The following is an 11,299-nucleotide window of genomic DNA, read 5'->3' as shown; positions in this document are numbered from 1 at the left end:
TGTGCATACAGGGTGGTCAGTCAGTTGGTGGTCTTGGACAGTAAACTGACAATAGAACAAGAAAATCTATTGTTCAATTCCTTGTATTTAATTAAATATAAACTCTGGATGATTTTATGATATGTCAACTTGAGTACATGTATGTACAAAGAGGGAAATGAGGGCAGTAGCCATTTTGTGGCATAGACATACCTTATTATTCTTCAATGAAACACTTACTTAGGACCTGCTGGAAAGGCATTTTGCAGATGCGAGCAAAGGTCCTAATCCTGTAACTAGGAAGTGTACCCAAGTAAGCCTGACTTCATCAGTGAAAGTCCTTTAAAGAAACACATAGGCATTCCTTGAACAACATTTTAAACGGCAAATGGGACTCTAATCTTCCAGTTGCCCCCTATTGACTTTAAACCAAAGCTTTGATTCATGACCACTGGGATCCAGCCAGCGGGGGATTTCTTTTCCTGATGGACTGTACCCAGGATCTCACATTTGCTTAAGCAGCCCCCACAATTGGGTAAGTCAAGTCTTTGCACTTAATTCATATGTGAATCTCCCTAACTATACATATATCTTATGGGTTCTGCTTTTGTCTTTGAACCTGGACAGACCTGGGTCTGATAGATTTGTCTTCACTGTTTTGACAGTCTTGACCATAAGTCTTCTGGACCATTGGCAAAGAATTCCTCTATCAGAAGATATTTGAGTAGTCCCTTCTGAAATCTCTTTTTAAAAAAATAATTTTCATATAACAACAAAAAGATTTGGAATAGAAAGAAAAATATAGTCCATCTCTATCATTTGGATTCTGTATTTGTGAATTTGCCTATATCCTAAAAGTTATGTGTAATCCCCAAAATAATTCCCGTGGTGCACTCCTAGTCATTGTAGGACATCATGCACTATATGGAGAAAAACGTTAAAATAATAACTCATCTTTCACCCATGAGACTGGTGAAGTTTTGTAAATTCAATGAGAGACCCCAGGTTAGTGGGTTTATTTGGTTAATCAGTGATTTCTCTTAGAGGGGTAGAAAACAGAAAACAAAAAGGAAAGTTTTATCTTCCATTGGACTTCTCTGGAAATATCCTATAAATGTACTAAAGCAGCATTTAAGCTGGATGAGGTGGTTTATACCTGTACTCTTAGCACTTTGGAAGGCCGAGACCAGAGGACCACTTGAAGCCAGGAGTTGGAGAACAGCATGGGCTACAGAGTCATACAGTGACTTTACCAAAAATTTCAACAAAATAATTAGCCAGGTGATATAGTGTGAACCTAAAGTCTTAGCTACTTGGAAGGCTGAAGCAGGAGGATTACTTGGAATTCAAGGCTGCAGGGAGCTATGATTATGCTACTGCACTCCAGAAGGAGACCCTTTCTCTAGAATAAATAAATGTGCACTTAGAGGAATGCCTGTATCGTGGAAGAAACTCAATAAACAGTATAAAATGCATCTTAGTTAATTTCTAGCCTATGTATGCTCTGACAGGATTTATGTTACATATGATTCATTCAGGCACTGGTGTTCAGAATGAAAGTGTGATGATAATTTAATCAGAGCTGCAAAGGTGTGTTCTAAATACTGCATAAACCTAATCATCTTTGTCTCCACCTTTCTGAGTGCTCTAAATACCCATAAAGAGGTGGGTGTGGTCTTCACAGATTCTTATAAAAGGACACAGAAGAGACAAGCTCAGTTTTCTCTGAAGGAGAAGGACTGCACTTAGAACTGCATTTTGGCGACCTCTGAAATTCAGTACTGCAGTGAATGAGCTTCTGACCTTGAGGTGAACTTACCAAAATTATTTTTGGAAAAATCGTTGTGGGAACCATTAAAAGAACTCCGGGGTGAGTGAAACACATTGATAAAATTATATCATCTTTCCTTTACACAATAATAGAGTATTAAAAATATCTCATTATCTTAAATCTACACAATGATACCATTTGTAACTCATGTTCTTACTATAGATTTTATGAATTATAAGGATACTAATTGTTGTTATTTTGTGCTTTCTATGATTGTTTAATATAGTTCTGAAAAACTTAAAATATCTAGTGTTTGCTGCAACAGATATGTATTCATAATGAATATATGGAGTTGATACATATATGTACACATAGGTGTGTGTGTATATGTATGTAATGAGTGTATTAATATTGTCAAATTGAATTGAGAAGACATTAATGAATGATGAAGTTATTTGCTTTCATAACATTCAGGTTTTAGACATGACTTTAAATTAGTAAGGTAATGATGAGCGATACAAAATAGTGAAACTAAAACAATGAGAAAGCTCCCCAAAATATGCTACTTTAGAAATCAAAACACAATTTTTCGAACAAGTAAATTTATAAGACCTAATTTGGTATGTGATTGTGATTGTCATCTCACTTGAGTCTCAATCTTATTAAACTGTGAAAAATTTCTTAAAATGTCTTAGATGAGTTCTGGAAAATATTTGCAATTCTAAGATTTTTCACTGCTTTCACTTAAATTCAGAAGTGATATCAAACTAGCAGCTTTATGCTGCTTTATGCTAAAGGATTTAAAATTGCCAAAACAAAGATTATAGTTTTTATATTAGTCAGGGTTCTCCAGACAGAACCATAGGATGTATACGTATATGTGTGCAGATACATTCATGGGCCATTTGAGTCAGCCACAAACCACATATGGTGGTCCCATAAGATTATAATACCAATATGTTTACTGTACCTTTTCTGTATTCAATTATGTTTAGATACACAAATAGTTATCATTGTGTTACAGTTGCCTACAGTATGCAGTACAGAACATACTGTACAGGTTTGTAGCCTATTGTAGGAACAATAGGCTATAGTGTATACCATAGGTGTAGTAGGCTATACCATCTAGATTTGTGTGGTATATTCTATCATATTAAAACAATGAAACCGCCTGGCTGGGCGCTGTGGCGCGTGCCTATAATCCCAGCACTTTGGAAAGCCAAGGCAGGCAGATCACTTGAGGCCAGAAGTTCAAGTGCAGCCTGGCCAAGATGGCAAAACCCCATCTCTACTAAAAAAATACAAAAATTAGCCAGGCCTAGTGTCACGTTCCTGTAATCCCAGGTACTTGGGAACCTGATACAGGAGAATCGCTCTAAACCTGGAGGCGGAGGTTACAGTGAGCCGAGATCACGCCACTGCATTTCAGCCTGCGTGACAGAAGGATACTCTGTCTCAAAAAAAAAAAAAAAAAAAAAAAAAAAAAAAAAAAAAACTGAAAACACCTGACACATTTCTCAGAACATACATCTGTCCACAAGCTATACATGATTCTACTTGGGACAGAATTCATCAGGAAAATTAATTTGCTTGATTATGGAGTCTAGAGAGTTCCAATATAGGCTGTCTCTAAGCTGGTGTCCTGAGAATACCGGTATCCTGGCTAAGCTCAAGTCTGAAAGCTTCAGAACAAGTTTCAGGAGAGAGACGGAGGAAGTTGCCTTTTTTCTGCCTTTTTCTTTATATCTGAGGTGTCAGCTGATTGGATGGTGCCCACACACATTGAGAGATGAGGCTCCCACTCAGCTCACCAACTCACATGTCTCTCTCCTCTAGAAACACCTTCACAGACTCACCCACAAACAATGCTTCACTAGTTCCCTAGGTGTTGGTTAATCCAGCCAGACTGATACCTAAAATTCACCATCACACTATGGAAATATAATTACACCTCTCTGAGTTTAACAAAAACCTCCTATATGTTAGTTCAGAGCTTGCACAGCCCTAGGGGAAGTTAATTTAATCCGCAAGAAAATAAAAAGACCCAATATCTTTAATAATTTTTCTTTTCCCTACTAGTGAAACTTGATTGGTTTAATTGCAGTCTTTTTCTTGGTTTATTTGGTTGGTTGGCTTTTTTAAAATTTTGTTTTGATTTGGGTCTTTGTTTTTAATTTAATTTAATTTTAAGTCCTGGGATAACTGCAGGACTTGCAGGCTTGTTATGTAGGTAAACTTGTGCCATGGTGGTTTGCTGCCCGGCTTTTGTGACCCTCTATAAAAATATGTCATAGAACCATCTTGTCATATTTCTTTGGCCATCTTCTCATATTTCTTTGGCCCGGGTAGTTTTTTCCCTCCCACTCTTTCACAGTCATTCATCAGTTATTGAAAGAAGAATAGGGACAACTATGATTTATTCTGACCACTTAGAATCAAAACCCAATTTCCAGATCTATGTTCAGAAAATGGGTAGTTGAATAGGTTTGTATTACGCTACAGACAGGAACTAGGAGTAGAAGGGACTGTGAGTCCTCTAGTTAGTAATATCTGTTATAAAGCCAGGAGACTCCCTCTAAGTGTAAATTTTTAAGTTTGTAACAGAAGAAATAGTTTGTTGTACTTTAATGAACACTGTCAAGAGAAGAAAATATAACTATCACATATCTCCACATGTTTAGAAGCTTTTCATCAACCCAGGCCCCAAAATGACATGTTTCTCTTTGTTCCTCAGAAACATGAATTCTGGAATCTTACAGGTCTTTCAGAGGGAACTCATCTGCCCCATGTGCATGAACTACTTCATAGACCCGGTCACCATAGACTGTGGGCACAGCTTTTGCAGGCCTTGTTTCTACCTCAACTGGCAAGACATCCCATTTCTTGTCCATTGCTCTGAATGCACAAAGTCAGCAGAGCAGATAAACCTCAAAACCAACATTCATTTGAAGAAGATGGCTTCTCTTGCCAGAAAAGTCAGTCTCTGGCTATTCCTGAGCTCTGAGGAGCAAATGTGTGGCATTCACAGGGAGACAAAGAAGATATTCTGTGAAGTGGACAGGAGCCTGCTCTGTTTGCTGTGCTCCAGCTCTCAGGAGCACCGGTATCACAGACACCGTCCCATTGAGTGGGCTGCTGAGGAACACCGGGTAAGTGATGGCTCTGAAGATCGATTTCTGTAAAGGAAGCATAAAATTCCTGTGGGTCTATTTTCTTGGAGATTGGATAAAGCCAACTCTGAGTCCCTTTAAGCAGCTCTGTTTGGGCTTTCTTAGCTTCCAACCTCTGGGCTTTGACAAACATGAAGGGAAACAAAGGAAATGCCATTTACTAGGGGCTTATTTGTCTCTCATTCTGGGCCCCCTCCCTACGTCATGGTCTGCACTGGTGCTTCAATTTATGGCTCTTTTGCAGGAGAAGCTTTTACAGAAAATGCAGTCTTTGTGGGAAAAAGCTTGTGAAAATCACAGAAACCTGAATGTGGAAACCACCAGAACCAGATGCTGGAAGGTTAGTCCTGTACTACTCTACCTTCTCCAGGAACTTATGGTGGGCAAATGGGTGACTCTTAAAATAGGAACTTGATATCAAACTGTAATGTTTCTGGGATTCAGTAGAAAAAAAAAAAAAAAGGCGAGAGAAAACATTGAGAAAAAGTGGCCTCATTTTTGTACAGAATAGTATGCCTGTTAGGTAGGATTTCTAAGAAAACTACTGATGTCACCCAAAGCATGCTGGTTTGTTTCATACAAACCTATAGTTATACACAAACAGATCCAAGAAACTGGGCCATCTCAAAGCATTCTATATTTGCTGGTTGGATCAATGCTAGGCAAAAGGGTTATTTGGCAGTCATGGAATGCTCAACTGAAACTTCGGAGTGTCGGTCAGCATTAATCTGAATGCTAGTGTGCAAGTAGTATTTGGAATTGTATGGAAAATTTGAGGCAGAAAAAGCGACAGGGCAAATCTAGGGAAACCATGAAATTAAGAATCTCAACTAATTAATATTGAATAATACATAACATACGATGAGAAAAGCGGTGAGAAATACGGATTTGTGTCTTGAGGGAGACATGTAAACATGCCAGAAATATGGGAACTAGTATCTAAATATAAGGAGAACTCTGAGGACTTCAGAAAAACATTAAAATAATTTTCTCTTTGTGGATGTATATTTTGAGGGTATGATAGCTAAGATTAGTTTGTTGAAAAGTATTTCATGAGAACCTAGTCTATGTTGAATATTAAATTAGAAAATATACTAGTAAAGAAGAAAGGAAGCACCTTTGTCCTCACAAATCATACAATCCAAATAAGAGAGTCAAATGGTCAATACACAAATATATGCAATACATGATGTATTTGAGTGTGGTAGGTTTTTGTTGGAGAATAATCAAGCAGGGAAGTAGAAAAGGACAATAGAGGCCAGAAACTGGAGATTAGTGTTTGAGTTTTAAATAGGGTGGTCAGAAAAAAGACTCACTGAAAAATTCAAATTGAAACAAAGTTTTGAAGAGGAGGGGGAACACAAATGTGTGTGTGGATATATATGTGGACCATGAGTGTGTATATGTATGTATGTGTGTGTGGTTGTGTGTATATATGTATGTATGTATGTATGTGTGTGTGTTTGTATACATATATATGTAATTCTAGTTGGAGAGAATAGCATATGCAGTAATTTTGAGTTTGTGTATATTTGGAGGCCGGAGGAACCACAAAGAAGTCTATGTTTCAGATTGGGATGACTTAGAAAAAGAATAGAAGGAAATGATTTCAGGGAGACAAAGATGGCCAAATCATAAATGCAGCCTTATTAGGATAGGTTTTGCTGGGCGAAATGCACTTAGCTGGACATGCTAGTCTAAGGTCATTTTCATATAATGAGTTTAAGCAACTTGTTGCATATCTCAGAAATAGAAATAATTGTTTCCTTTCTAGTAACTATAGCCCTATACTCCAACTCTCAAGCATGAACTGTTCTTACTTTGCCATAAATATGGGTTGGAATAGAGAAATTCAAATTTTTTTTATTTTCAACTATCTTAGAAAACACATTATCTTGAATAAATTTAATGTAATTGGTCAGATACAGCTATGTTGATCTTTATGCAGAACAAAGGAAAGGAACAAAATTTGTAGATTCTAAGAACTGGCAAGACAGAGGTTTGAACTATTGGACGTTCGAGAGACAAAAGGAATCAGTGAGATTTAATAGGAGATGGATATATACATTTCTCTTTTGACTAACCCATTATCACTGCAGGATTATGTGAATTTAAGGCTAGAAGCAATTAGAGCTGAGTATCAGAAGATGCCTGCATTTCATCATGAAGAAGAAAAACAGAATTTGGAGATGCTGAAAAAGAAGGGGAAAGAAATTTTTCATCGACTTCATTTAAGTAAAGCCAAAATGGCTCATAGGATGGAGATTTTAAGAGGAATGTATGAGGAGCTGAACGAAATGTGCCATAAACCAGATGTGGAGCTACTTCAGGTAAAAACTCGCCATGTGGTTTCAGGTTTTTGAATATTCACATGTATAAGTATTTTCCTCATGGCTGAAATCCATCTCCCTACTTTTATTTCCATGATGTGTTTCCAAAAACACATTCACATAACTAATGCTACTTTGTTGGGAGAGTATAGCCCCACTAAGGAATTCTACCAGGCCAAAGATCCCTCCTACTTTAGCCACCAGCCACAAAACTTTGTGGAATGGTCAAGGTAACAGCCCCAAGAAATATTCCCCATCTAATTCAATAATATACTTTGGGTTATTAAACATGTATAGAATAGTGAGTGATTCATTTACATTTAGGTTAATTTGTAAACATGGCAAGATCAGAAGTTTTGGGAATCTAGGTTTGCATTAACATTATTTTGGGGTCCACTCATTTGGGTAACACGTTCAGTTAAAGATGACTGAGTAGGTTTTTCATGGTTACCACAGAGCATAGACCTTCTGGGCCTCTGCTCCCTTCACTTGTTTACAGAATGTCTTCAAGACTCAGACTTTCCCAGGACGTTAATTAATAACAATACAACTGACTGGGTTTTTCATTACAGAAGAAATAGAAAATACTTTCCAGAAGAGAAGATGGTAGGGGAATAATATCTTCAGAAACTGAGTACAAATCTCACACTGAACTTAGTGAAAGATGCATCCTGTGAAATGCACTAAATCTTTCTTCTTTTTTTTTTTTTCAGGCTTTTGGAGACATATTACACAGGTGAGTGTGTACCTAGATTTTAGCATATGTTCTTTAAGATTCCACGACTATCAAAGCAGGCTCTATTAAAGTCATGGCATAAATAATTAAGATATTGCTACCACTTTTTTTTGCATCTACTTTCGTTCTCACACCTTAAAAGACAAGACCACGAAGTAAATAAATGAATAAAAGAAGAGTGAACTAAAACAAACAATTTGATTCCTGATTTTTTTTTTTTTTTTTTTTTTGAGATGGTATCTGGCTCTGTCGCCCAGGCTAGAGTGCAATGGCGCGATCTCGGCTCACTGCAAGCTCCGCCTCCTGGGTTCACACCATTCCCCTGTCTCAGCCTCCTGAGTACCCGGGACTACAGGCGCCTGCCACCACACCCGGCTAATTTTTTGTATTTTTAGTAGAGACTGGGTTTCACCATGTTAGCCAGGATGGTCTCTATCTCCTGACCCCGTGATCCGCCCGCCTCGGCCTCCCAAAGTGCTGGGATTACAGGCGTGAACCACCGCGCCCGGCCCGATTTTGTTTTATTGCTTGAAAGCCTGCACAGGAGTAAGATAAGAGTTTTGTTTTGTGGATGGTGAGAAAGTCACCAGAGGAAGCAGGAGAGAAGAGGAGGAAGTATTTTAGCAGTGAAAAAGTGTTGATGTTTTGTTTTTTATACATATATACATATCAGTTAACAGTTCTGAAAAATAGATTGAAAAAAACTGTGGAGTGTTAGAACTGTCTAAGTCTCTAGGGAAGTTCTTTGCTAAAAGGGGAGAGAACAAGTTTCCATTCTTTATCTTGAGAAGGAAGCAGTGGATGCATCAGTCTCCCCAGAACCCCGCTATTTCAGACAAAGATGTCAGGGGAGTCTGCCAAGAAGTGGAACTCAGAATTTCGTTTCTAAATATTCTCAAGGCCATAAAGCTAAGGAACCTTACACATTTGGGGCAAAAAAAAAGAAGGATCAGATTGAATTCTGGCTTAGATTCTTCCATCATGCTTTAAAATTTAGAAACTGTAAAGAATTAATTTGAAAAGGAAGGAATAATTTTTGAATTATCAAATGTGTAGATTCAACGGATTCTCATGAAATGTCTTTTATATACAAATAGTGATTTTTATTTATTTTATGGCTGTAGATGTTGTAACTGCAGGTTTTTCCTTGCAGGAGTGAGTCCGTGCTGCTGCACATGCCCCAGCCTCTGAATCCAGAGCTCAGTGCAGGGCCCATCACTGGACTGAGGGACAGGCTCAACCAATTCCGAGGTAAGTCTCCACCCACAGGCAGCACTCCCACTATCTAAATATTATTATTGTTAGGATCACATAGGTAATATTTCATATTTTATCAAATATTTTACTTCTTTTAAGACATAAGTGAACAACATAACCATGCAACCCTTTGGTATCCGTGTCTGTATTTACAGTCAGATTTACAGCATTAAGTTTGAAAGATAGTGAAAAAGAAATACTTTCTGGCATAATATGTACTGAGTTATATAACGGGAAAAAGGAGTAGTGTAGAAAATTTAAAAAAGGAGCAAATGAAATAATGCTCAGAATGGTGAATTATTTAATGTTAAATACAAAATTGTACATTTCTTTAGTGTATTCATTTGAACTGCTAAGAACCGTTCTTTGGGGGAATATAGTTTTCTGGAGATTCTTGGGGGTTTTGTATTTTTTTAATGTGTATATATTATTCATATATTGCAAACATTTGAATTAATAGGTAAAGCTAAAAGGAAGAAATCATTTTGTGAATATAAGTAAAATTACAAATGAAAATAAGTTCAGTTTAATTGCAATATGAAGAGCTACATGTTAAGTCTAAAATCCAGCTTCAGCCCAGAGCTAGCATGGAGGACCGCAGAGAGACTGGTCAAAGATTTTGCAGAGATCTGCTTTAAATGATCACTTATAACATGTAAATATGGATTTTTATCCAGATATCTAGAGCAGTTCTTGAGTAAGTGAAAATCTTCACATTCACATTCTTTCCAAAATGATAGCACTAGTTTTTAAGAATAAGAAACATTTCTAAATAATGATCTTGATAACAGCATTGCATTTAGGGCATACAATGTGTAAATTTTACTTTGAAAATTGGATTGAAAGAAGTTGGTCTCACATTTGGCTCTCAATATGTAAGTTTTCAAAAAAAACATAATATCTGTGGTTAGGGTTTTGTTTGTCTTGTATATAATATTAACCATCTCTATACTTTACTAGAAGTTACAAGCAAAACTTTTTATGACTTTACATTTGCTGGTAAAGTAACTTCTTGATAGAACAATTATTTTTTTCTTATTTACACGTCTATGCATGTTTTCTTTTTTTTTTTTTTTGCAGTGCATATTACTCTGCATCATGAAGAAGCCAACAGTGATACCTTTCTATATGAAATTTTGAGAAGCATGTGTATTGGATGTGACCATCAAGATGTACCCTATTTCACTGCAACACCTAGAAGTTTTCTTGCATGGGGTGCTCAGACTTTCACCTCGGGCAAATATTACTGGGAGGTCCATGTAGGGGACTCCTGGAATTGGGCTTTTGGTGTCTGTAATATGTATTGGAAAGAGAAGAATCAGAATGAGAAGATAGATGGAGAGGAGGGACTCTTTCTTCTTGGGTGTGTTAAGAATGACATTCAATGCAGTCTCTTTACCACCTCCCCACTTATGCTGCAATATATCCCAAAACCTACCAGCCGAGTAGGATTATTCCTGGATTGTGAGGCTAAGACTGTGAGCTTTGTTGATGTTAATCAAAGCTCCCTAATATACACCATCCCTAATTGCTCTTTCTCACCTCCTCTCAGGCCTATCTTTTGCTGTATTCACTTCTGACCAGAGACAAATCAGAAATGTGTTCACATGCTGTGGGAACCCCTTTATCCCAGGAAGTCCTCTTCCTTGTGCCTTAACATACAGGACAAATAGGCTCTATTTTATGTCTTGAATTGCCTTCTAATGTTATCAAAACTCATTTATTGTGTTACTATTAAATATGCTGAAAACGCTAAAAGTATACGTATTGGTTCTTTATTAAATAATTTTTGAAAAATCATTATTCATGATCATGGCATACAGTATATTCTCTTTTTTTTTCTTTATTTCTGACTGTCACTGAGTGAAATAATAGATGACAGACATGTCTGAATGAAGTAAAAATCAATGGAAGACAGTCGGGATCTTTTGCTTCATGCAAAAAACTTGGAGTGAAGTCTCAATGATAACTGGGAAATGTTTTTCTTCCTCTTTATCTAACTATATTACACTTATCCATCAGGTTTCATTGTATTAATCTATCCTTTGAGGTCATA

The 11,299-nt window shown here is 37.0% G+C and overlaps 1 protein-coding gene across 1 annotated transcript; it reads left to right on the top strand.

The window, feature by feature from the left end:
• The first annotated feature begins 375 nt into the window (after positions 1-375).
• Positions 376-11,299, top strand: LOC129136348 (tripartite motif-containing protein 49C-like). Its single transcript, XM_063783575.1, has 8 exons — positions 376-514; positions 1,664-1,849; positions 4,485-4,899; positions 5,165-5,260; positions 7,020-7,250; positions 7,964-7,986; positions 9,140-9,237; positions 10,324-11,299. Exons 3-8 carry the CDS (start codon positions 4,489-4,491, stop codon positions 10,821-10,823), a joined length of 1,359 nt encoding a protein of 452 aa, XP_063639645.1. The 5' UTR covers positions 376-514; positions 1,664-1,849; positions 4,485-4,488; the 3' UTR covers positions 10,824-11,299.

This window comes from Pan troglodytes, chromosome 9 (genome assembly GCF_028858775.2).
Source record: "Pan troglodytes isolate AG18354 chromosome 9, NHGRI_mPanTro3-v2.0_pri, whole genome shotgun sequence".
Classification (NCBI taxonomy): Eukaryota; Metazoa; Chordata; class Mammalia; order Primates; family Hominidae; genus Pan; species Pan troglodytes.
Note: the sequence above shows the minus strand (reverse complement) of the source record. Positions and strands in the feature narration are given on the sequence as shown.

Bases quoted from the DNA above. Each gene is read 5' to 3' on its own strand.
- LOC129136348 (XM_063783575.1), top strand. From the start codon at position 4,489: ATGAATTCTGGAATCTTACAGGTCTTTCAGAGGGAACTCATCTGCCCC. The intron at 4,900-5,164 runs GTAAGTGATGGC...GCTCTTTTGCAG, and splicing joins GGGCTGCTGAGGAACACCGG to GAGAAGCTTTTACAGAAAAT. The intron at 5,261-7,019 runs GTTAGTCCTGTA...TTATCACTGCAG, and splicing joins CCAGAACCAGATGCTGGAAG to GATTATGTGAATTTAAGGCT.